Source organism: Motacilla alba, chromosome 3 (genome assembly GCF_015832195.1).
Source record: "Motacilla alba alba isolate MOTALB_02 chromosome 3, Motacilla_alba_V1.0_pri, whole genome shotgun sequence".
Lineage (NCBI taxonomy): Eukaryota > Metazoa > Chordata > Aves > Passeriformes > Motacillidae > Motacilla > Motacilla alba.
The window spans coordinates 7014327-7041167 of record NC_052018.1 but is presented as its reverse complement, the minus strand read 5'-3'; the positions used below and the strand labels follow the sequence as shown (position 1 = coordinate 7041167).

The following is a 26841-nucleotide window of genomic DNA, read 5'->3' as shown; positions in this document are numbered from 1 at the left end:
ACAGAACCTACTTGTTGTGAAGTCTGTCGGATGTGTTTTGAGGCTGTCTCTTGGATAAATGGCATGAGAGGAGTGGGCACTGATTCCTCAAGCTTGCTGTCATGCAGACACGATTTTGCAAGGGAGATAGAAAGAAGACTGCAATGACAGAGTTCTCTACAGCTCAGGGAAGGTGCAGAGGCTGTGATTATTTATGCCTCCTTTGGGATGGGAGTACAAGATGACAGTCTCATTATACCAACCCAGACTTATCTTGTCTCCTTATGGCTTCTCATGAAGAAGCAATGGCAATGGTCCTTCAACTGACGAGGTGACCTTTTCAGTCCAAAAATAGAAATCAAAGTTTAGAGTACACTATAACACAGCATTGAGTTAGGATCTTTCAAACAGCAACTTATCCTTGAGCTGTTCACTCGGAATTAAAATTTCAACTCTGGACCACACTTGCCCAAATCAAATCTGTTTCTGGTTCATCTCTTTATAACTTCCAGCAGCACTGATGCTAAACCAAATCAAGCCTTAAGGCGTAAGCAGCAGGATTAAGTAACATGACTTGGAGACACATTCCATATGATGTTGGACTGGTTTGGAAAATACTCTGATTTTTTTTGAAACGTGCTCAGGTTGTGATGAAGTGAAAACTCGTTCTCCCTATTTGATCATAATCATAATTCAAACTACTTGGTGATGCTAAACCAAAGAAAGAGTCTTGAAAAACCTGCTACAGTACATCCATTTGGAAAATGATCCAATCCATGATAATTACTTTCAGACAGTTATTTTCTAACCAGTTTTCCATCCATCTTACCTTAGAATTAGCATGACCATCTTTCTCCAGTTTGTTATTTGTGATAAAATAACATTAGACAATATTAGCAGACACCCTGCAGTCTAACAGTTAGCAACTGCTTTTAGCTATACTGAAGCCTGAAGCAGAAGAAACTGACACTTTTTTTTCTTTAGAAAACCACATTTTTGGTCATTTCCTTCTGTGAGCTTTCAGATAGTTATTGTTTCATTACCTCTGGTTGACTGGTCAGTGACCTTTGGCTTACTATTCCTCCTTTTTCTTCTTAAAAACCTCCACTTTATTTACTTTATCCTACCTTATGGGACCTTACCTGACATCTTGGCGTTCACAGACATCAGACAAAAATTCCAAGATATTTTTTGATTTGTTTTCTGGGAATCAAATTTAAGTTCATCAAAGTGTTCTCAGAACCTCTTCTACTTTTGTTCTGCTTTAATTTGCATTCCTCTGTTTCTGGCATCACTTTTTTAGCCATGTGATTTGATCACACCTCAACCTCTTGTTGAAAATAGAAGCAAAAATGTTATCAAATATTTATAATACCCTGATGAAGAGTCAAGAGGATCCAGTCTAAAAAAATTTTAATTAATGTGAGGTACCACAGTGTCCATTCCCTCATGGAATTATCTAAACCATCACACCTCTGAGGTCTTTGGTGGGAGTTATTATCCATCAAAGGCAGAAGAAACTGCTTGAAGGAGAGAGTTTTAGAGAACCACTAAATGCAAATGGAGAAGGAGGAGGGAAAGGAGAGGGAGATGCATTTGTGTAGTGGGGGAGGCTGTAGCAACTGTGTCAAACTTTCAAGGAATAGGTGAGGTTTGTGTCAGGTCAGAATTGCCTGTTGATCTCCCTGTTCTGTACTAATTCTGACATTTCAAGATTAACAGGTTCATTTGGGACTGGGGCTTTTTTATTCTGAGAGCTGCCTGAAATTACTCTGACACAGTTACTCAACACAATCACAAAAAAAGAGAGGCTTTGTAAAACACAGGAAAATTTACATACAGGCCAAACTATCTTGAGTGCCCAAGAGTTTCTAGAGGAATGTTTTCCAAAAAAAAAAAAAAAAAACCAGAATCCAGGGGATGTTCCAAATGTTGGGAAGCCTTGTCAATAATATGTGTGAATAATAAACAACAAATGATATCTCCTGGAAAAGCCACAGCAGCATCAATAATGGAACTGATGGGGGGGGGGGGGAGGCAAAATTAATGAAGTCTAAATAAATAAGAGGGAATGTAATTAATTAATACTAGTCACCAATATTTTACAGAAAACATTTCATAAAACAAATGTGATTTAAATTTTTGATGATTTTCCAAGGGTAGCTAATTAAGGTAATAACAAAGCTATAATCTATTTAGAGTTCAGTCTGATGTTTGACTTTTTGCTGCATAAAATTTAGATTGAAAATTGGCTCCACATCATATTTATAAAGCAAACCATAGGAGATTGAGAAGAGGGTAATGCACAAACCTACATGAGGGTTTGTCAAGATGGGAAACTGATGGAGAGAAGATGCTCTAAGTAGGGCTCTGCACAGGCTGTTGCTTGGTCTGGTGCTATCCCCTGTTTCTGGAAGGCTGGTTGCAATTGCCATTGGTTGGACTCCATGATCTTAGTGGTTTTTTTCAGTCTTAATGATTCTCTGATTGTTCTTACATATCTTTTCCTTAGGAGAGGTCCAGTTTTCCTGGGTTGTCTCTCTAACCAGCAGCTGTATTTTTGGCTCCTATCAAAGCAGTCCTACAGTAAGCACCCAAGTTCCCAGGCAAGAAGTGATGACAGGTGACTTGAAACCCTTTTAACAATCCACTTTATCTAATTTAGGTGATTGAATCTAGTCAGGCAAGATTTCTCCTTGGAGGCCTCCAGAGTACCCTATCTATCTCTCCTGACCCTGTTGGGAATTTCAGCTTTTGGGAGGAGCTTGACACTGAGTCAGATAAACTGGATCACATCCCCTTGGATCACTTGGCCTATATAAATTTACAGTCCCAACTGATAGGGAAATCTGTATCATTCACTCAGCCTTTCTTGCTTTTAAATTCATTAAATTAGTCCGGTGACAAAAACCTGATACCACACATGGAAATCACCTTTACTCTCTGTAGTCCATGTGCCGTGTCAAGAGTTAAGAGCATCCAGAGTTTTCATTAGGGACAAAATATGATCTGAGTTAAATTCATGCTTTGCCAGGAATTTAGGGCATGAAAATTGAATTTCCAGCTGGTGTAAGTGGAGAAAAAATCACCGAGTTCCTGGTTTTATGAAGAAATAACAGTCTTTCCTTTTTCTAACACTCTGTTTTTCTTTTCTCTTTGCCTGTGTCTTAGTTCCAGTCATTCATAATCTGCTCTTCTATTTTTCTATTTTATAGCCATCCCACAGGAATAATGTGAAATATAACCAATCAGTGTTTGCAAAGCACTTTGAGGCTATCAGGTGGAAGGAAGTGTATAAATGCAAATTGTTACTATTGCTCTTACATTGCTGCCAAGGGACCTGCAAACAGAATCAGGTCCCCATATATTCAGATATACACAGGCTTAGTCACATCTGTGAAAGCCTCAGAGATACAAGCTGAGGAAGCATAAGAGGATAGAAGTTTAATAAAATATGGGAAAAGGTCGTTCAGGGATTGTTTATGAGTTCAAGACTGAATCACTCTTCTGTCACAGATTTTTGCTCCATTTTGCTCCTAGCATTGTCCTCAATACCTGCTTTTGGAATATTATTACTGTGTTGTCTATACTGGTGTAATCTCATACAGCTTTTATGAAGCAATCCCCGTGACTGTGGTTAGACATTCACTTAGTGACAAGTAGATCTCATATGATGAGACAAATTATGGCCAAGTGCTTCTTGTCACTGACTGTACATTGTCTGGGGCAGACCCGGACAACTGTCCCAGATGTTGGCATCTACACTTGATTAGGCAATTCCTATCCTATAATTACCTCTGCCAGTAGATTAAACACTGCCAGGGAACATTCCCAAGCACTGGAATGAAATCATGTATATTCTTCAGTTTTAGAATGGTGCCTGGAATTATTCTGGCCTGAAAAAACCAACAGTTTCCCAATGCATTCCTGAGAGTGGCTCAGGATCCAGCACCAGCCAGGGACCATTCCAAGTGGTGGGTTTGAATGCAGCTATCCTTTTCCAGAGACAGGGACATTTCATGGCTATAGACACTGACAGGCTGCGCCAGCGGGACCCAGAGCTAGAAACTGGACCCTGGCACTTCTTGGTTTACCAGGGGTGTCGTACCCACAGCTCGACACCCATCACAACTATGACTGGGAACATTCAGTGGTTCACAAAAATGTGTCCCGATGTCCAAAGGTGACAGAACATTTAGTGCCCTAATGGATCAGAGCCTTTTCAGTACCACTCTGTGGGAGCAACGTGGCAAAGGCAGGAACAAGACCATATTCCCTGCAGGCAGCTTTCAAATGCTTCACGCTCCTGCAACCACAGTCATGCTGGGTTTGGCTTGGTTTGTTGATTGCTTTTTTTCCTGTTTGTGTTCCTGGGGTTTTGTTTGCTGTTGTTGTTGCTTTTGGATTGTTTATTGGTTTGCTCTTTGTTAATTTTGGTGTGGTTTTGTGGTTTTGGTTTTGGTATGGGTTTGTTGACCTGGGTTTTTTTCAAATGTTGTATTATTCTGTAAAAGACAGAAAGAAAGAAGCTGTGCTGATACATTTTGCATGGACTCATGACCACGTAGATTTGCTATCCATGAAACAACTTCTCTGGCTCCCTGTTATAAATATCTTAAAGCAATGCAGCTTTTAGGAGTAATAAAGTACTTCAACTTCAGCCTCCTTTCCTAGGTAATAAATTAATTAGTTTTCATATTCTTTTTTACTTCTTATTGAAGCCGCCATGCCCTCATGATGTTTAATAGCCAACAATATCACAAGGAGAGTTATTGCATATCTCTTGATTTCATGTCAGTCTAAAGGAGTAAAGTCCTGGATCTGGCTGCTCTTTGCTCCTCCTCGGCAGCTTCTCTCACCACACTCATCTCTGTCCTCACAGGATTCACAGCAAAGCCATCTCAGGCCACCTCCACACAGCAGACTGAGGGGGACAGAATTAGCAAAGGCAGCTGCAAACAAGAAGAAGCAAGAAGCCTCTTAGGAGGATGTTTTATGAAGGTGTTCTCTTCTACAAGATCTATGGTGTTGCCTTTCAATCCTGAACCCACCATTGTAAACAGAAAATAACACTGCTGTGATCAGGGCATCACCCTCTCATCTGGGCTAAGGACAGCACTGCCCTCCATCCTCCATAAGGAGGTGAAATAGTGCAAGGCAAGCATCCAAGGTGTTGTCAGACCAAGGATTAAAACTATCTATTTTCTTACTGGGATTCCTGTGCTTAGGAGAGTATTTCTGCCTTCCTCTGGAGCCGCAGCATTAAAAATACATGGCAGTACTTTCCCCAGCCAGTTTGAAAGCTCTCAGCACAGATTTGGTGTCTGTGTAAAGCCCTCGTGGAGGGCATGGGGAGCAGGAGTAATTGACAGTGCCACAGATCTCCATCTAGGGATGGGTTGTAGCAGACACCTTTGTCTTCAAAGTACTTTTCCAAATAGGCAGAGACATGAGAATCAAGTCATATGGTGACAGAAGAAATGAATATTCATTGTTTGCCTTTTATGATAGTAGGAAGCACAGCAGCAAGAGCTGAAAAGATGGGGTTTAATTGTTGCAGAAGTGATAAGGAACACACGTGGGAATGCATTCATTTGATTTTTTTCACTCCTATGAGGTAGCTTCCTCAGTCATTTCCATTTTCTCCAGATGAATCAATATTTTCTCTCTAACAAAAGAAAACAAAGCCACAACTTAACCTCCCACCCACACAGAACATATTACTTAACTGCCTGCTGCTCCCAGCTATCTTCTCAAGCTGTGTTCTTGCAGCATTTTAATTTTTCAGTCCTCTCAAGAAATATCATAACAGTAACTTTATGCATTTTATGATGCTCTTACTTGTTAACAGATCTTGCAGTTCTTTTCCAATACTGGGAACTTTTATCAGGTTACAGTGTGAATTAGCTGTAAAAGCTTAGAAAATGGCAAGGATGGATTTACAACCAAAAAATAAATCTAAACAACAGAAAAAAAACTGTCTATATCTTCCTATTAAATTTTCAGGAAAACTTCTAATTTGTCATTAAAAACTCTCAAATTTAAGAAGATTTTCAGAATTAATCAGGGGGAAAAAATTACTCAAAATATGCTCCCAAAAGCTGGATTGACAAGTTTTTCATTTCAAAGCTAAACTTGTAGTAGAGGCAAAACAATCCTCTCAATGTAGAACAAAGCACTGTGTTTACGCACAATATTTTTCAAAATCTGCTTTTCATATCTGAAAGAATTGGCCACGTTTATACAACAAATATTAACCCTTTGAAAACCCTGGCGTGGCATTCCTTACTAATGTGAGCAGTATTTTAGCAATTTCCTCAATCACTCTGCAGTTCTTAAGGAAATAAAACCCAACTGCAGGAATAAAACTTCCACAGTAAATCTAAATACTTGAAAATATATCAATACATAATCCAATACTTGTTTCCTTCCATAGCAGAGATTCAAAGGCTCTTTAGCTTTTACCCTTACCTATTAGTACTGCAGCCTCCTGTGCCTCTTCTGACAGCCTGGCTGTCCAGGCTTTTGAGCAGTGTCTGGTGTTTCTGTATAAAATCTCCAGTGCCAATGGGTGCAGGTTTCTGACAGGTCCTGCAGGGCCTGACATTCTCCCTAAAAGGCACCTCAGTGTTTCATTTCCTCCCCTTCTTCAGCTGGAGGGGTTTTCTCAACTATTTTCAAGACCTCCACATAGCACAGAAACAAAACAGCCAATTCAACCACAGTAACCACAGGTTTTGCTTTGGATTATTTTCCCTGAAGGGTCACCCTGGTTCTTTCGGCTTTCTCCCCTGCTCTCATCCCCCAGTAAGATAAACAAACCTCCTCTGTCTCCCCTTCCCATCCCTGCTCTCCCTGAGCAGTGCTGGCCCTGCTATTCAATGAAGTTCAGAACTGAATCAAGTTCAGTTCTAAGGGATTTTTTTTTTTTTTATGATCCATGTTTCTAAAACTAAACTCTAGAGCACATAAGAGTTTTTCTTTCCCAGATTGTAGTAGAAAATCATAAAAGTGTATGAACATGAACTGCTAGTGTATCTGAAGTTTGTTTTACTTGCTCAAATGTACAGCCTCTGCTCAACTCAGCCTCTGTTGCTATTCTGAATTATCCCTCTGTATTATTTTTTCACCATTTAATGTATTTTATACCATTAATTTTTACTATATCCACCCAGCTATTAAACTATAACAACTTAAAATCACTATGTCAATAGGACCTTTTGTGCCTTTACTCAATTTTTAATCTCCATGTGGCAATCTGGCTCCTGGGCACCCAATACACCTTTTTTCAGTACCTAATCAGCGCATTTATGCCAACCCCTCAAGCCTGTTCATAATTCTTATTTAAACTATTGTGTCTCAGTAGCTCTTTGATCTTTGCACAGTCCACCAGTGCAGCCCCATCAGAGAATCAGAGGGACTGTTCCAGTCCCCTTTGCTTTAGGTTACCCTGCAAGTAAATTTGGTTTGCTTTGACTTTGTGCTCTTTTCCAAAGCTTTTTCCAAAACCACGTCTACTTTGCCTTGTGCTGTAATCCCATTATTTTCTTTGTGCTGAATCGTTTGTTTCCAAAGTTGTCTCCTTTCTGGAAATAGGCAACTTCAATAATTTTCCTCAGACAGACCTGCACTTTTTCCAAGCTGCATAGTCTCAAATATTTTGGAGTGCTTTTAGTTTCTGTCTGTGGTTTGCTATTTCTCTGAGCTCCAGACTCCGTGAACCATCATTCAGCTCCCCCAGCTAACATCCCTGACATGTCTGTTATTCCACTTTAAAGAGGATTCATTGGATGACACCAGGGAGGATATAAATATCAGCATATCCCAGCACTGTTCTCAGAAAAGGTGCTGATGCCCTGCTTGTTTCTGAGACGTACTTCAAGCTGACTTTTTAGATCCTCCATGGATTTTGCCATTTGGGATGACCAATATAATGCACTGCTCACTTTATCATCCATGTTACCTGCGGGGTAACACTTTCAGGCATGTTCAGATCAGCAGTATCTGGGCTTAAAACCAGCCTGAATTTGAAAGGCACAATGTGCTTGCAGCACCCATTCAAGTATCTAAAAATTAGGCCAGTTTTACCCACACTAGTGCTGGATTACATGTTGTTACTGTGTACTCCCAGGGACAGGCAGGACCAGCTGGCAGTGCCCTTTGGCACTATTCTTTACCTTCCTGCTCAGGAAAGCAGCAGCACAGTCCCACCTGTCACTGCACAGCTTTCTTTGCCCCGTCTTTGTCTGCTCCATGTTTCAGCCATGCCATGCTGGAATGCTCCTCTGCAGCATCCTGGCCATTATTGTCCTGGTGTTGTCCTGTTGTGGTCCAAGACCTCGAGAAGCTGCAGTAAAAAATCATCCTTTGCCATATCTTATTCAGGCACTAGAGGGACATGCCTGTCCCAGGGTGATGCAGTCAATTTGTGCTGTGTTCCTGAACCATTCCTGTGGTTACTTGTTGTAATGAATCATCTCAACCACTGTCTGCAGCCTAACAGGTCAATGGGGAATGGCTTTAAGCTTAAAAAGGTGCAGGCTTAGATTAGATATTAGGAAGGAATTCTTTACTGTGGGGTGATGGGTCACTGGCTCAAGTTGTTCAGAGATGTTGTGGATCCCCATTCCTGGAAGTTCAAGGCCAGATTGGATGGGACTTTGGGCAACCTGATCTAGAGGAAGGTGTCCCTGCCCATGGCAAGGGGTTGGAACTGGATGTTCTTTAAGGTCCTTTAGAACCCAAACCATACTGTCATTTTATGATCTGGCCAAGCTCCTGAGCTCCTCAGCTGTGTGAAGGACTCACTGGACAAGGCCACAGCAACCAAGAGGAGTGATTCCAGGTTTCCCCCTGCCCGACCAGCTCCCAACACCATCTCAGTCACAGGAGCAATAAGTGCCAAGGATTCAAAGGCTCCAGGCCCACAGCACCCAGGTATCTCTGCCACCCACAGCTTAGGCATGGTCACAATGCTTTGTCAAGGGTTGTTACAAGTCTGCATGTGCAGAAATTAGGAATCAGGCTCTGGCTTCCCACTCAAGGTCTCTCTCTTTGGTGTTTAAGTACAAAGGCTCAGTAAAGCCTTTGCATTTAGACTTTATTCCCTGGAAGCACTCAACCACTGGCATAAGTACATCATAAAACAGACAAAGAGCTGTAATACGTACCAATGTACCTTAGCATTTCCTGGGGTTATTGAGGAAGGCAGTACCTTAAGATGTGCAGATGGATGGCTGACAGCATCTTTTCTGCAGAACTTCCCACCTTAGACCTCTCCTTGTTGCCTGTTAGAACTCCAATCCACATTTGCAGATCAACTAGATCTAGGCCTCTAAATAAAAACAGCCTGAATTTGAAAGCCATGATGTGCTTGCAGCACACAAATACCTAAACATTAAGCCAGTTTTACCAATGCAGTTGTTTCCATACTTCTGAAAGGCTTCTGGCTCCCAATCTGAATCACTGCCTCTGCAACCTAACACAGGCCCTCCAAAGACATCTCAGTTTGGCTCCTTCTCCAGTCCTGCTCATCCACACATACTCATAGAGCCATAGGACCTCAAAGGTCATCAGGTCCAACTGCTAGTAGCAGTAGAAGCATGTGTAGAAGGGGTGTAGAAGCATGAATGGGATTGCTGAATATGCTGTTTCTTCTCCAAAACACTGATAAATACTTCAGACTGAGTGCAGCCTGCTGTTTGTCTAGTACTGAATCTGACAGAGTCTTCTAACTGACATTTTTTGAGCTCCCCAGCTTCTACTCACTCTCTTGTTTCTGTAGTTTATTATGGAAGAGCCTTGTTCCCTCAAACTTTGTAGTGTCCTTGGTCCCACCCCAAGATAAATAATTTCTGCTTGACAAAACTCACTAAAACATAAGAGAAATTTGGTGAAAGGGGAGAGACCAAGCAGAGAGCTGGATTTTTGGGTTTTGCTTTTTAATTACGCTTCTGTGATTCAGAATTACAAGTTAAGTACAAAGCTCCTGCAAAGCCAGCCTGCCTTTCCTCCCGCCTTTCCTGCAAGGGGCTGTCAGCTCTGCTGGGGCTGGACCTGCTGTCCTGGGCAGTCCTGGCTTAGGGTCCCAGAGGAGCAGAGCTTTCTGTCTGGAGAGTTGGTGGGCAGCTCGCCTGCTGCAAATGCATTTCTCTGCTGCTCTCCTTAGGTCCGAAGGAGCTGCAGAATTCTCTTCCTCTTATGTAATGGTCTGCTGGTGTCTTTGTGTGGAAAACCTCTTTTTCAGCTGGCGGGTGTCAGGAGCTGTGTCCCTTGGGTCACTGCTGAGAGAGCAGCTGGCCGCAGGAAATGTGCCAGGGTGTGGGGCAGCAGAAAGGAGCAGGACCTCTCCCCTCCCTTCCCCTGTGTCCAGCATTTCCCGGGCTCGCCCTGTTCCTCAGGGGAGCATGGGGCATCTCCGTCTGGGCGACCCCGGGCAGCAAATGGGGGAAAGGGGAAATTTGGGCTGGGAGCTTTGCCTGGAGCAGTGTGTACTGTGTGTCGCGTGTCCCCCCGCCCCCGAGAGCCACAGCGCGGATGGGGCAGAGCCGAGTGCGGGGGCATGCGGTGGGACAGGGGGATGCGAGCCGAGTGCGGGGGGATGCGGTGGGACAGGGGGATGCGAGCGGAGCGCGGCGGGAGGATGCGGTGGGACAGGGGGATGCGAGCCGAGTGCGGGGGGATGCGGTGGGACAGGGGGATGCGAGCGGAGCGCGGCCAGGAGATGCAGCAGCCGCGGGACCGGGGGATGGAGAGAGGAGTGCGGCGCGGGGATGCTGCAGCCGCGGGACCGCGGGACGAGAGTGGAGCGCGGCGGCTGCTGCTGCTGCTGCCGTGAGAAGCGGATCTCCAAGTCTCCGGGCCGAGATCTCCCTCCTCCGGCAACCGGCGGGGATGGGGAGGGGGAGCGAGGGAGGGGCACGGAGGGGTCGGGGGACGTTAAAATGCAGCATCATCCTCCGGCCCCGGCGAATTCCGTGTGTGTGTGTGTGTGTGTGTGTGTGTGTGAAGGGGCGGAGGGGGGAAGCGGCAGCGCTGCCTGCAGCTCCCGGAGCAGCGGGGCCGGGCGCGGGGCTGCGCGGAGCGGAGCGGAGCGGAGCGGGCACTGCGGAGCCGGCAGCGCTCCCGGTGCAGCGCCCGAGCCTCGCCGGAGAAAGGGGGGCACCGGGCGGGAGGGGAGGGAGGGGAAGGGGGGCGGCGATGCTGCCTGGCTTGGGGGAGGGAGGAGAGAGGGGGGGGGAAAAAAAGGAGAGAAAGAGGGAAAAAAAGCAAGGAACCCCCCCCACCCCTTTCCTCCCTCCCCTGCCCGGTCCCTTCCATCTCCGGCACACACACACACACACCCGCACGCACACACACACCCCATTGATCAATATTTGGCTGTCTTGCTGCAACTTGCTGCAGTCTTTTAAAGGAGTAGTAGAGAGAGAGGGAGAGAGAAAGGGAAACTGGCAGGAAGGGGTAAGGAGCTACACATGTCACATGTGCTTTCTAAGACGGCCAGGAGCATCTGCAGGCTGGATCTGGTGGAGGATGCTGCGGCAGGTGATACACAGAGGGCTCCAGTCGTTTTTCTACAAGCTGGGCTTATTCGTGAGCAGGCATCCGGTGTTTTTCCTCACTGTGCCCGCAGTCCTGACCATCATCTTCGGCTTCAGCCTGCTCAACCGCTTCCAGCCTGACACTGACCTGGAGAGCCTGGTAGCCCCCAGCCACAGCCTGGCCAAGATCGAGAGGAGCTTAGCCAGCAGCCTTTTCTCTCTCGATCAATCCAAAAGCCAGCTGTATTCGGACTTGCACACCCCGGGGAGGTATGGCAGGGTGATTCTCCTCTCCAAACCCGGAGGCAATATTTTGCATCAGGCTGATGTGATCCTGCAGATCCACCGAGCCGTGCTGGAAATGAAGGTGAACTACAAAGGCTATAATTATACTTTTTCCCATCTGTGTGTGTTGAGAAATCAGGATAAGAAATGCGTGCTGGATGATATTATTTCAGTGCTAGAGGATCTGAGGCAGGCTGCCCTCTCCAATAAGACAACAGCCAGGGTGCAAGTGAGCTATCCCAACACTAAATTAAAGGTATGCTCTTACTGCATGCTTTTGCCAATTAAAGAGGCAGCACTTCATTTCTTGTCCTAAACAGCAAAGAGAAATATAATCATATCTATCTCTCTCTATGGAAATGTGTGTGATCTGGGCTTTCCTCATGAAGCAGCTGAATCTGGTGCCTTGCTTTTGCTCTGGGTGAGGAGGGAGGGTGGGGAACTGGACGCTGCTGCCGGAGCAGGAGAAGAAGGGAGCGGAGAAGAGCCTGAGCGCCGGCAGACCTTGCAATGCCTTGAAGGTTCAGTTCATGGGGGGAAAGGGACAGGAGGTCGGTGGGGGGTTGAGAGCTGGTTTGCACTATCCCCTTTTCCAGCCTCACTGCTGTGGTGGGATAATTTGTCTTTAATGTGGCCAGGAAAAGCTTTCCTCAAAGGCACAGTGAGGTCCTGTGTCTCCCTGCCCCTGCCAGTGCTGTAAGAGCAGCAGGAGGTTTGGGCCAGAAGCAATTTCACGTGTCCTGCCTTCTTTACCTGCATGCAAAGAAGGTGAAGGGAAGTGGGATTTTTTTTTTTCCTCTCTCAGTGTAAAAATCATTAACTCTGTTGCTGATGGATGGGCTGGAGTTTTGGGATGGATCCCACCAGCTAGAGGCTTCCAGCAAAGCTAAAACAAGATAAAATGTGAAAGAAGTTTCAGTCCTCCCAATTAAAAGAATAAACAATTTGGCACAAATTATCTCAGGACTATTTCCCTGGCACACAAGCACCCATCTGCTTTCCCTCCCATCTGGAGCAATTCCACTCACCAGGACTTACCTGCTGTGAGTGAATAAGGTACAAAGTTTGCAGGTTGCTCATGAAAGAAGTTTTTGTGGATTACAGTACATCTGCATGCTCCCCTGGGCATTGCAGCCGAGGCAGGATTTATTTAACAGGGTGTAACAAACTCCCTAGGACACTATTTACTCATGGCTCAGGTCAGAAGGGAGAGGACATGCTCCTCCTTGTAACCAGAGTTCTCTGGGATTACCTCTCCCCCTTTTTCAAAGAGTTCCTTGGGCATAAGGGACATGCTCTTGTAAGTACCAGCACTAAGATCCTGAAGTTATAATTTGTTTCTTACTGTACATTTACCAGAAAAAGATCCTATAAAGTCAATGCCTGTTCCGAAATCTGAAGCAGAGACATAGATTGATTTTATTTGATTGTCTTTTTCCTTCAATAAAAGTGCCAGGTGGAACAGCTTGGATTTGGTCCCGTGGCTGTAGATGTTACAGTAATTACTTTGTACAGAGTTGTGGCTGCCTGAGTGGAGTGTGTGGAAATGAAAAGGTGTCCTTGCTACTGCTGGAAAGTCCTGAGTGCAAAGAGTGCTCAGAAAAACAAATTATTCTGGATTAAATATGCCTGAACAAATTTTATCTTCTAGTGTGCTGCAAAGACAATCCTGTTACTGCAGAATTAAAATGAATCTTTTGCATTTTGTTTATTTTAGAATTAAAATTAAGGTAGTTCAGTGGAGAACACTGATAACCTAGACTAACAGTGTTATAAAGCAGCTTTATACAGAAATAGTCACCCTACTCTCTCAATCTAGGTTAATTTTCTTCTCCAGACAAACCCTAACTGATTTTATCAAAACTAGGATGTGGTCACTTGCAGTTTGTTTTTTTATTAGAAGATTGCCTACAGCTCCTCCTTTTTTTAAAGATAAAAGCAAAGGAAAAGATAATGTGGTCTGTATTAGCCACATATTGGATTGCCAGATAATTCACACACAGAGAAAAGTTTTCCCAAAACATAGAAGTCTAACTCTGAGCACTGCCGAACACCATCCCAGCACCTTGAATCCCTCAAGGGGTTGCTGTGTTTCATCCACTGGGTGAGGGAATAAACACCCTTAAGCAACTCAGTTTAAAGCTGGACAGAGCAGGGAGGGGAGCTTTCTGTCCTCTTGCCAGTGAAAGAAGGTAAAGCCACCAAAGCCGGTGACTGCACTTCAGAGAAAAGCCAGCAATTACAACCCATTTCTGTGGGTCCCACTATAACTGAGAAAGAGAAACACACTTTGCCACAATTTGCCTTCTTCTCATATTTAAGGACTCTGTCATGGATCTGTGGTCAGCCCTGAATCTGGCCAGGTCTTCAACAATGGTGTGTCTGCAGAGACTCACCTTCTCTGGTCTCTTAGGCTCCAGTTGCTGGGATTAAATTAGTGTTTTGTATAAAATAATTCACTACTTTATCTCTGTCATCTTTGTTGTCCAATCTACCAAGGGTTAGGTAGTTGTGGGCAGCATCTCATGAGCTCCTTCAAACCATGGGCAAGATCTTGGTTTAATTTTGGCTCTCAGGCTGTTTACTGACCTCCGTCTCTTTGCACCTCTGAGCAAAGGCTGTGGAAACTCAGGCCTGTATTTCTTGTTTTGAGGTGTCTCATTGGGTTTAAACAGAAAGATCTCGGATGCTGCACCCATTTGGGTAGATGAGTTTCTGGATGTTCAGTGAAGGGAAACAACCCCTGTGGCTGTATCTGTGAGGTTTTGTATTTCTTCATACTTGAGTTGTGACATTAAGGAAAACATTGTGGCTAAATCTCACGGGACTGCAAACAAGAGGGCCAAATCTGCCTGCTCTTATTCAGTGTGCGCCGGTGTTCATCGTATTCACTGGTCCATGCCCTTGGGATTCTTCTCAGCTAAACTTTCCTGCACCATTAGGACCCACTAGGATCTTCTAGTTTGCCTCACTTTCCCAAAGGTCATGTTGCTTGGTTAATACTGGTAGGTTTTGCTCTTTTAATGATGGCCTCAAATTAAACAAAATTCTTCTAAAAACAATATGGGGATTTACAAACCATGAAGGTCCCCCACGTGTGTTTAGTTTACAGCACAGTTTGGTTTACTTGACATGGGTCAAGTGTCAAACTGTGCTGGTCTGGGACACAATGACAGTGTAGAGCTGTTCCTCTCCTGCTCCATCTGGGAGCTGCATCTTGTAGTTTTTTATTTCCCTCAAGCCTTGTGAGAAGCTTTCACTTTGTCTCTCTTCTCATCTCCTGATGGAGGCCAAATCAGTTCAAACCTCTCAGGTGAGGCTGGCTGAAGGCTGACAGGGGGTGAGTTCTTGGCAGGTTTCCCACAGGACTTTGTGGGAACCACTCAAGCAGGTTTCAGCAAACTGCTTCAGTTTTGGAACAGCTGTTATCGGGCTGCAAAATCTGATGAAACTGCTTGGCTTTTCCTGAGGAAATCTGGATGTGAAGGATAATTGTTTAACCTTTACTTGCTGTAGTGTTGGAAGAACTTACAGCCCTAAATACTTCTACTTTACCTATCCCTCCATAAGTCAGGAACTTGGTCTCTCCACTGACCAGAGAAGGAGCAGAGACACAGCATTCACATTCAGAGCACAGACTGCAGGGAAGTTTCAAATGCCTGAGATGGGTTTAAAATCCACTCTGGCTACTTAGGGGTCATTTTAGGCAAGTGCAGGTGAACGAGGCTGAAGGAAAATGCCAGCTCTCATTGCTTTGGGGACACAGTAGCCTGATCACTGCAGTCTGCAGCCCAGCCAGAGAGTGACTTGCCCAAGGTCATGCAGATAGACTGTGGCAGAGCAGGAAAACAAAGCTGGATATATGAAGTCTTGATGAAGATTTTTGAGACACTTTGTGGATAACACTGGTCATGCTTTCCTCAGTTCAGGACATAAAAAAGATGTTCCTGCGCTTAGGGTCTGGACTGTGCCCGAACTTGCACAGACTGAGCACTCACTGTAAGTCATCAAACTGTTAAATCCCAAGTTTTGGAAAATATCAGCTTTGTTTTTGTCAGCTGAGACTTCCAGAACAGTGACTGGGCATGACTTGAGAGACAGCATGGGAAAGAGTCCGCTCCGGCTTGGTAAATCCGCTCCATCCTGCTGATAATGGTGTGTGGTGTTCTTAGAAGTGAGCACATTGTGCCCCTGCCTCCAGGGCCAGAATGTGGTCTGAGGCACAGTTTATTTGTTGGTATAAACAGAATTATTGATTACCTGAGGATTACTTCTTGTGTACCATGAAATAAGAGGGAAGAGATTGCTTTTTGACCCTGATTCGCCTATAACTACAGAAAATTTGCTGTCCTATTCCAGAAAAAGCCAAAAAAAACCCCAAATAAAAATAATGAAAGCTATTTCTGAACACAGTCTTTATATGGAAGGAAAAAAAAGAAAAGCATAAAAACATTTTTCAGGTATTTCATCTTTATTGTTTCTTTGTTGCTTTTCATGTTTATTTGTTACTTTGTCTGAGAAAAGATAATAACTGAGAACTTGCCTGTCTGAGATTAAAATAAATGTGACAACTGCTGGTTTAAAGAAACCTTTGTCAGCAGATTGGTTCCTGTAATATTGCCTTCAATTAATTAAGTATCAGTCATTTATGAACACTAGGCAAAATAGCAGCCAATAAACCAGAAATCTCTATTACCACATTTGTGATAAACACATCAGCTGGATATTGAGTCTGCTCTTGCTTAAGCTGAAGCATTATGTGCATTCACTTAACATCCTGAAACCTCTAATTGCAGTTTTGCTACTGGCCAGATTCTCAATTTTTCTCACATTAACAGCTGTACTTTTAAATGAGTCTCGCTCCATTTGCATTTGTGGAGTCTTTCTGACTGCTCTAAGATTAATCCCTCCTGAGGTGCCCTTGAGGGGGACACCTCTGTGGGACAGAGAAAATATGAAACCAAAGCCCACCTCCATCAGAGTAGGCATCTATGCACTGATAATATCCACAAACTGATTATCCCTTCAGTAAAACCACTTAGAGTGTAAGATTGCCCTAACTCCAATGAGCAGATGCTTCCTCAAAAGCAGTGTGGCTCTGCACCCGTTTGTGATACCACCTGTCCCAACCCAAGCATGTGGCTCAGGATTTTGTGAAGTGCTCTGTGGCTGGAAAAAGCTACCAAGTCAAAGCAAAGTAATAAAACACGTGCAGGGAGAAGATCAGAAGAGGGAGGCTGGAGGCTGCAGATAGTTTTCATCTCAGCCTTGCAGATGAAGACAGGATGGGGCAGGCTGAGCTCAGAATAGCTGCTCAGTAGCATGAAAGCAAGTGGAAAATGTTTGAAGCTTAGGAGCATCTTCTGGCTCACAGATTGGGAAACTAATTTGGGGAAAAAATGCACTTTTACCCTTCCAACTGTGTTTCCATACTGTCCAGCAGCACTGGGGAGGGCTCCTGAACCTCCTCACCTGGATGGGGTGCTGCAGCTGTGTCTTTGCTGGGAGATATCTCTGCAGATATCAGCTCTTGAGGATGTGATCAGGCAGTCTGTCTGTTCAGTTTGGGCAAGAAAATAAGTGTTTCCTTGCATTTTTAGGAGAATTCTCCACTCCTCCCTTTGCTTAGTACATTAGGAAAGGTCTCTGCCTTGGCTCTGATAGACCAAGCATTAAGATAACACTGTCTCCTGTAAAGCAAGGCCAGGCTATGAGCCCTAATTGCACCAGGAACATGAAACTGGGTTAACATGTACCAGGATAAGCCATTCCAGTGTAAACAAACAGCAGAAAGGCAGCAGAGAACCAAACAAAGCAAGAATGAGGGTTTGGGTGCTCTTTTTGAATTGCCATTCTTCAGTTCAGAACCTAAAGATCCTTGTCAATCTCTGAGGGACATTCCACCTTCAGCTGACCAGGGGTGTAGAGAGCAAGTTCCTTGGATGTGGGGCTCATTACTTCCCATCCAGCAGCTAAGAGCTCTGGCCATGTAGAAGACTGCAAAGAAAGTATTCTCCATTGACCTTTTGGATGACCTTGGTTGTCTGCTTCCTGCCTTTCCCTCCCAGATACTCCACTTTTAGTTTTGTCAGCACTTGCAGGGGGACATGGCCTTTTGTGCAGTGCCAGGCCTTGATGTGAATAATAATAAAGAAGCAATTGGAAGGTTGTTTAGGAGGAGAGAGGAGCAAGATGCAATTACAAACCTCTTCTGCTGGTGATAATGGCTCATCCCTGGGGATCTGGGATGGATGTCATCTGCTCGCCAAAGGGAGAAAACCCAGCAGAACTTTGCCATTTTCCTAAAAAACACTGTCCTCTTTGGACATGAAAACCCATTTATTTCCTTTACTAAATATTTGGTTAAGGCTTGCCAATGTTTCTACACTGACATGGTGTCTTCTGATAACAGTCATCCCTATGTTTTCCCAATAGGTCTTTGTAACCCCCTACTGTACTGGCTGTGTCAGCTCTTGGAGGGATCTGAACTTCTGTCTTCAGATTTACAACAGATGGATATTCTTGGTATCTGTAACAAGAATTAAAACAAATTCAGCTACCACCCAGCAAGGCAGGAGAATAAAATTTATTAGCATTAGTAAAGAAGACCTGACATATTCCCAGAGAAAGAGAGGAGGAGAGGAGAGGAGAGGAGAGGAGAGGAGAGGAGAGGAGAGGAGAGGAGAGGAGAGGAGAGGAGAGGAGGAGAGGAGAGGAGAGGAGAGGAGAGGAGAGGAGAGGAGAGGAGAGGAGAGGAGAGGAGAGGAGAGGAGAGGAGAGGAGATCCTTATATATGGTAGAAGTGAGAGGAACCTTGTAAGGACAAAACTAGATTGATAAATATGGCCAAAAAGAAGTTCTTACATTATTTATCATCCTTCATGCATATGTGGGTATGCAGTTACAGGCATATCTTAGCTGGCAAACAATGATGTAGGTAAGGCTGGGGTAGGCATTTGGAATACAGCAATCTAAGAGACAAACCCATATTAAACCTCTTTATACATTGAGATAAAAGACCTCTATGCAGTGGTTACTGCAAAGGAACACTCTGACTGGTTTTCCAAGGGAAGTTAATTGAGTTGGGGAAAGCATGATCTCGCATTTGTATTGAAAGCTTTTAATTTATGCAGGCCCCACATCCACTGCCCCTTCACAGTGCAAACAGTGAGACACGGCTGGGACTTGAGCTGTAAAACAGCTTTAAACACAAATTAAACTCTTCAACAATGTAGGAAAGCAGATACTCTGAGTGATGGAAAGGAGAGGGGAAGACAATGAGAGGCTGAAGGAGCAAGCTATGAAGTCTTTTATACCTCTTTTTCTCACTGTATTGGTCCTGTTCTCTGTTCTCCTACCTGCTAAGGGGCAAGGTGCTCATGTGGGGAATAGGCAGTAAAAGAAGTTCTTGGAAGTGAGGCTGTGAAGCATCCTACAAAGGGAGAGAGCAGTGACCGAGCTCCTGAGCACTGCAGATATGATTACATGCAGTGGCACATGTCATTGCCCTAGCCCTGGACTCACTGGGGGTGAATTGGCCTCGCTTTTACACTGGTCAAGCCACTTGAGAGCAGGAGCTTAAGGTGAAGTGCTGGAGATCTCTGATGACACTAGCAAGGGTGAGCTGGTGGCAGGGGAAGGATTTCCATCTAAAAAGATTTACTGTGGGATCAGCTCAAGGGCAAACTGGAAATCATTTTTTTTGGTGACAGCTCTGGTATGAAATTTTGCTGAAGTTCTTTTTCTTCTCCTTAGCACCACTCATACATTGCGAGGCAATTCCTCCACAACAACATTCCTGCATGCCCAGCAGCAGCTCTGCAAGACATCAGACAGCCTTCACAACTGTGAGCTGGCCAGATCAGCTTTTCTCCCTGGTTTTATGTTTTGCCATCAAACACACCCTCCTCCAGTCCACTATTGCCAGCAAACTGGCATCACAGACAGGGAGTTTCTGGGTGAGCATGGGTTGTGAGACTGGCATGTCACTAGCTGGCTAATCTGCAGAAAGTTTTGGTCTCATAATGATCTATAGCTAAAAAATTAGTTGGCACTGCATGCGTGTAACATTTCCTGAGTACGTACGAAGGCAAATATTTTGGTGTCTTGCAGACCAATTCTTCTTTAAAAATTACACAAGCCCTAAAGCCTGCTTGTCTGTGCTGAGGGCATCTGAGAAGGTAAAGGGCAGTCCTGCCTTCCTGCCCCACACCTTTGAAGGCAACAGACAGCACTGAGACTCCTAGTGCAATGCAGTGTAGCAAAGAGAATTAAAGATCCATCTCCAGCCTGCCACAGTTATTTCCTTGTGCTAATGGTGGGACACCTCAGGGGCCCGATTAAATATTTCCACATGGAAGCCCAAACACCTGGCATGTATCTCTCACAACATGTAAGGATAAACACCACCTACAGGGCTGGTTCTGGGGCGCTGAACCCTCGTGCCCAAGTTTGGCACTGAAACAAGACAGAAAAGCTGCCCTGGTGTAAGGGAGGATCTTGCTTCTCTTACACTTTGTGTAATTGTTTCCACCAGTGTTACACAGGTGTTGTCAGCCCGATGGGCAGGCGTGATTCTTGCCACACGCATCGTGCATTTTTTGCACACGTGTCAACATCTTCCTAAAGGGTGCTATGATTCAGCGGTGGCCATGGAGGGTTTTGGTGCTTCTGTTCTAATTCCTGAATTACCTGAACTAAATTATGCATGACCTGGATGGCCAAAAAATCTTCAGCTGCATCTCTTTCTATGTGAAGTTACAGGACTCTTGAAAACAAAAGCATTTTTGAAACAATGTCCACCCTGCCCCTAATTTCATTTTGAAGGATGGAAGGACAAGGGCAGGTTCCCACAGTTTCATTTTGACATGCCCCTAACAAAATGTTCCTGGTTTTTTTTTTGTATTAAAGAGGGTAATTCTAGGTAGTTTCAAAGTTATTCCAAAAATATTTTTCTCTCACATTATACTTTAGATTAGAAAATAAAGGAGGGAAAAAAAACAAAGTCACTTTAAGGGGAATTTTTTCCTATATTCAAACTTTAGGGAAGGAAAATCACAGCAAAATAAACTCACCCAGATGGCTGAGGACACAGCCCAGTAGCCCTGCACACAAATTTACCCACCAGGAGGGTGCTCTGGCTCTCATTAATGCAGTTTTACACTGAAGACCAAGGCACTGTCTTGGTGGGACAAGTGATCCTGGCTTCCAGTTTTCCAAGCCCGTCTAGTTTGTAAAAAATTGTGCGGTTCATTAGGAAGAAAGATGTTGTTAGCAGTATTTCATTATGCAATTCCATCTCTTTGACAGAATCTGTGACTTAAATATAAATCACCTTTTTCCTAATCATTTTCCAGGATGATTTTTTAGTGCAGATTTTAATACATTAAACAAATACATTAATAAATTCAGTGCCGAGTAGATGCAACATGGAAATATTCATGTGCATTTTTTCCCTAAAATTCACTGTTCAGTTTGTTCATGTTCTTGACTCTTTGAGTGAGGTTTTATTCACAGATGAGCACAAAACATCCCCCAAAAGAAATTTCACCATGTAGACTTTTGCATCCAGATGACAAACTGACTTCTCTTCAGGACTGGCTAGAATATGTGGTAATAAATATTCTTACAATGATGTTTCTTTGTTAACTAACCCTAATTTTCCTGTCCATAACTGATTTCCCAACTGCATGTAGAGAACACTGGTCACCCCGTTGGTGCACAGCAGATTTGTCATTGTAAATGGCATAGAAATTTGGGACACCCACAGAGAAATGCGAACATTTCTGAAGATTTACAAATGTCTCTTCACTCTTTTCTATCCCCAGCCTTCAAGATTAGCACAAGCATCAGACTTTAGGTATATACCCTAAGATAAATTCCACAAGCTTGACAAGCTTAAGAGCTCCCCTGGTCTCATAAAGCATTTCATTTTTGGTTTTGGGAATTCAATTTTAAAGACAAGGGTGGCCTTTTTTTTATACTCCTAAAAGAATAAAGCCTGTATCCTTACAACTTTTACCATCTCCTTGCCTTAATTATCAGATTTTGGAAGTGGGAGAAGGAGGACATCCTTGAAGGGAAATTTGTCTCATATAAATGTCAAATGCTGTAATTGCATCTGATCCATGTTTTTTTCATCACAACATTCACCTCAAAAGGCAAGTTAAAACAGATCATTTGTCACTACTTAACAGATCTGAACAAAGCTTCTTTAGGAGCTGTTCTGATACTTCCGTTGTGGAAAACCCAATTACATTTTAAAATAGTAAAAATAACGAAGAAAAATAAGGCGGAATGGGATGTGTTCTCATTTCATTTAGAGCACCTAAAGAAAAGATAACCAGGATAGGGAATATCCCAGGATGAAGCTCAAAAAACTCAGGTTCACGCCTAAACAATTTGAATTGGCTTTTCCCACAACCTCTTCCATGAGGATATAGCAAACACAAAGAACAACATTCCAGATGTTTGGTAAAGGAGCATTTTGGGGTGTGGGATGGTGGTTTTGGTGCAAGCCTATGCATTCAAGAATTCATATTCTGCTGTGACTTCTCCTTTACATTGATTTTTCCCATCCTAAAGGAGGGCTGTGGTGCTGCTAGAGAAATTCAAAGAGCTGTTGGAGTTTTATGAGACTCTTCCATGTAACATCAAGAGGTCAAACACATAAAAGGTTTATAAGGTCAGTCTAACCCATTCCCTGGCCTGTGCAGGATTATGAAGAAACCCTAATAGAGAAATTAATTCAGATTGGCTTGGATGGGAAATCAGTCATGTGGGTTGGAACCTGGCTGAAAGATTGTAAACGAGGAATCATGATAAATGATAATGTAACAAGTTTATGGAAGGTATCTTGCAGGGTATCTGGAGAATTTGTGTTAGGTCTGGTCTCATCTAACATCTCTATTAATTATCAGGAAATGGAATTGAATTGCACAGGAGTGAAGTTCACAGATAATATTAAGCAAGGAGGACATGTCAGCAGCAGCTGAGTCACGGAATTTACACAGACAGATCCAGAGTAGCTAGAAAGTTGAGCAGGAAATAATACCATTTTCTGAAGAGCTTTTTTACATTCTGCTGCCTAAAGGGCTACATAGGGTCCTCCCTTGGAACTGATTCATGTTAGTTGCAAAGTGAAGTTGCAGCATTTAAATGACATGACCAAGGTCAAACACAAAGTTGATGTTGCAGTTGGAGTTCTGCAGCCCCCAGAGAAAAGGCACCTACTTTTACCTCTGACTCTGACACTGCTCTGCAAGTACGGACATTTCAGTACTTGATGTTCTCCTTCCTCCTTCACCTTCTTGCAGATCAAGCTCAGCAGGACACACACAGTTCCCTCTGTAGAGCTTGAACAGTGCTTTGAAGGCTGCAGAGGATGTGAGAAATTGTCAGGGAAGCCTTGATGGAATTTTGCTTCTCTTTGTTCCTTTTGTTTTGCTCCTTTCTAGAATGAAACAAGTCTTCTTCTGGAGTTTTGTGCTGACTGTGGATTTTTGATAGGTGATTTGATTAGGATTTGGATGATTTGTAAAAGTCCTTTTGCCATGTTGTGCATTGTTTGATTGTTCCCCAGCACGTCAAATTTGAAAATCCTCATACCCCTAATGTCACAAATTGGCTCCATTTTGTCCCTGTTGAATTTTGTCATTTCTTAATTGTATTCTGGTTGTGCCAGGGGAAAATTATGGTAGCAGACAGTCCTAAAACTTAGTTGAACAGGATAGCTATGAAATATTCAGCTGGATCATATCCTTGTCCAACTTGAGCATGATTGCAGAACAATTGTCTGGGAAATGGCTGGTGATATTTGTGAAAAGAATTGTGGGGTCAGGCCATTTCTTCTCCTCTTTTTGTCCACAATGTCAGGACCTTTGCTGCAGTGGATGGGATCTGGTCTGGTCTTCACAGTCAGGCTGGGACCCTTCCAGTGAGGATCTGTGGTGGAGCAATTTGTGGGTGCTCATGCAGAGAGTCATGATAGCAACACATCTGTTCCCTCTAATATGAGCCCTTTCCTAGTCAGCATCTAATCTAAAGTGAGCCCAATGTGCAACCAGAGGATAGAAGGGTGAACCTACAGGAGTAATTAATTTCAGTTTTTCTAAACATCTACATTAGGACAGGAGAAACTCACCATTCAAAGACAATATGGACCAGAGAAATAATATTCATATTATGCATTAACCTTTCAGATGGTTGAAATCAGGTGAGGATAATGCCACCATAGTTTCATTTCAAATCACCAAAAAAAAAAGTTCCATGAAATTTCTGTAAGCATGAGGATATGCTAAATCTAGAGATCTTTACAGAAAAGGCTCATGTCAGATGAAGATTTTCCAAAAATTCTAGGGAATAATCTGTGTTTGCACTGACACGAGATAAAACCTACCAGAATATTTTCACAAGGAAAATCTAGGCTTCTTCTCAAGTCCATTGCAACTTTTTCTCACTCCAAATCTCTGACAGGGCTTTGAAAAACTCTTTTTAGAAATTATTATTAGACAGTCACAAAAGAACTAAAATACATTAATCTGAATAAGGAATTAGCTCCCACTGAAGGAACTGGAATTAAATGCCATCCTCATCCAAAATAGATTGCCAGATATTGGCAGTTTATTGCAGCAGGGAGACAGAGATTTTGCAGAGTGCTCAGAGGACAAATGCTGAAATTCCATCATCTGGAAGTGCTTTACCCTCTGATTACTCTTTGGCTAACACTATCAGAATTTTTCCCTAAATATTTGCTTGAAATCCAAAGGTGGCTAGATACCACAAGGTCCCACCATCTGCAACATTTTTGTTTTAGAATTAGAAGTCAAATCCTTCCTGTTCTGCCAGAACCAAAACCTTTCCAAATAGACTATACTAATATAAAATTGAAAAATCACTTTGCACAGCCGGTGATTTTTGAAAAACCTTTTTTGTTTTTTAACACCTATGGCATTACAGTAATTGTAAACTATATATTTTGGGGGAAAAGCTTTCATGTATTGTAAGGACACATCTGAAATAAGTTGAAAAGATGGTTGTTAATACTAATATTATTTACAGAGAATTTCTGCATTTCTTTAGAAGTGCTTATGCACAGTAATTAAATATTAATCTCTCTTTGTATCTTGAGCTCATTCTTAACAGCAGCACCACATTAACATATATAACCTAGGAGCCCACATAACCTAACTTCAAGCATTTTATGAAGGTACATAAAGTAGGCTTTGGGGCATTGTAGGCTTTAGGAGGACTAAAATCCCTAAGAATGAGATTCAGTCCATTTAAGATAAAAATTGCCCTCCAGAGGTGCCCTGTTTTCCTGTAGCAGCCAGTCAAGTAGTCCTGACATTTTCACAATAGTCCTGACATTCCCAACCTGGTGCCTTGGTTAGGCAGCCTGGCTCAGGACCTCGGAGCCTCCATTGTGTTTTCTCATGCTTTATTCTGGCTGAAGAGGCACATCCAAATCAGAAACTCTCCTTGAAGATGGTAGGGATTGTGTATCCAGAGTAAGTACAAATACTCAGCTGTGAAATACAGCCACATTCAGGTGTGGCACAGCTGATATCACCACCAGACTGGGGGGTCTGAGCAGAGAAAATTAAAAAATCTTCTGCCAGATGGCAGCAAGGAGGGGATGAGGGGATTAAATCTCTTGTTTTTCCAGTTTTTGGGTTGTTTTTTTTTTCTTTTTTCCCTCCTGTTCAGTTTGCATAAACCTGGATTATTTCTCCAATCCATTTCACCACACACCACATGAGCAGCTGCTCCCAAGCTTGGCAGGGAGGAGAAGCAAGCTTAGAACAGAGAGGAAAGGGACCTCTCCTTTGGCAGCATCCCCAGTTCACACTGAGAAATACAGCTACTAAAGAAAGTCCAGCACCAGAATGAGAAGATTTGTGGAGCATGGGCAGTTTCTCCAGCTGTGTGTTTGCACAGCACCTTGCACAGCAGGGTCCTGGGTCCTGCCAGAACCTCACTGGTGACCAGTGATTATGGTCTGAACCGAGACCTCAGCATCTGCTGGACTTTCTTTGTGTCATCCCAGTCCTCCATAGCAGAGAGGCTGCATTGAGATCATTTTCCAGGCATGCAGACCTTGTTCAGTGGCATCCCCTGCACTCTCTAGGTGAAGGATTTGGGATAATGTAAAATTTCCTGATTGTCTCACGCTGTTGTGTAACACTGGTATATCGCTGCATTGTGCCCTGTGCTGATACAGTGCAAGACACCCTCTCCCACAGAATATGACTGGGGAAATTCAGAAATCCAACCCTCCCAGTGTCAGTGAACTTCCTGTGTCAGAGCTCTGCAGTGATGAGAGACAATGGGAAGCCCAATGTGGAGAATCATAGAATTTAGGTTGGAAAGAACACCAAGTCCAACAATTAACCCAACACTGCCAAGTCCACCACTCAACCATGTCCCCAGACACCACACCTACATGTTTTTGAACAATTCCACATTGATGCCATGGCATGATGTGGTATTCCATGCCACGATTCCATGGTCTTTATTTTTTTAACTGGGCTAAGAATTAAAGAAGACCTGTGAGAGGATAGCACATGACAACACCTTCATCTCTATGGGCTACTAAGAACACAAGATTTTACCAGGAAGGGAACACATTACAAGGTGATCTTGAGATAGAATTTAAAAATATAAAAGCTACCTGCTGATGTTCAAATGTGGGTGTCAAAAATCCCTATGAATGTACTGAATTCAAAAGTACCCTGGGTGGGAGTTAGCAGAACCCCAGCTTTAGTTAGATTTTAATGCATAAACACAGGCCTACTTAAATGCCTCATTCCCACTTCCCCTTCCCAGATCTTTGTCCAGCACCATGAAAAAAAGAATAAAAGAATAAAAAAGGAAAACATCTGAAAGTAGACATTTTTTTGGCTCTCTCCAGCTAACAAATGGCCAAACTCATTAAAAGCCAGTGTGTGCTGGAGAGAAGGGAGGGATGCTTCACGGTAGAGAAATTGCTGTACAATGCCAAATTTGAGAATAAAGAAAAAAGAGGGAAAACTGATTA

The 26841-nt window shown here is 43.5% G+C and overlaps 1 protein-coding gene across 2 annotated transcripts in view; it reads left to right on the top strand.

Annotated features, from left to right (window-relative positions):
• The first annotated feature begins 11287 nt into the window (after positions 1 to 11287).
• PTCHD4 (patched domain containing 4) overlaps positions 11288 to 26841 on the top strand; it is a 97929-nt gene continuing 82375 nt past the window's right edge. The window contains exon 1 of one of the 2 annotated variants that reach the window (XM_038133230.1): positions 11288 to 11886. In XM_038133230.1, coding sequence (XP_037989158.1) covers positions 11461 to 11886 — 426 coding nt within the window. In that variant the 5' untranslated portion in view covers positions 11288 to 11460. Of the gene's footprint in view, positions 12061 to 26841 lie in introns of both variants that reach the window. The other variant, XM_038133229.1, reaches the window with a different exon arrangement.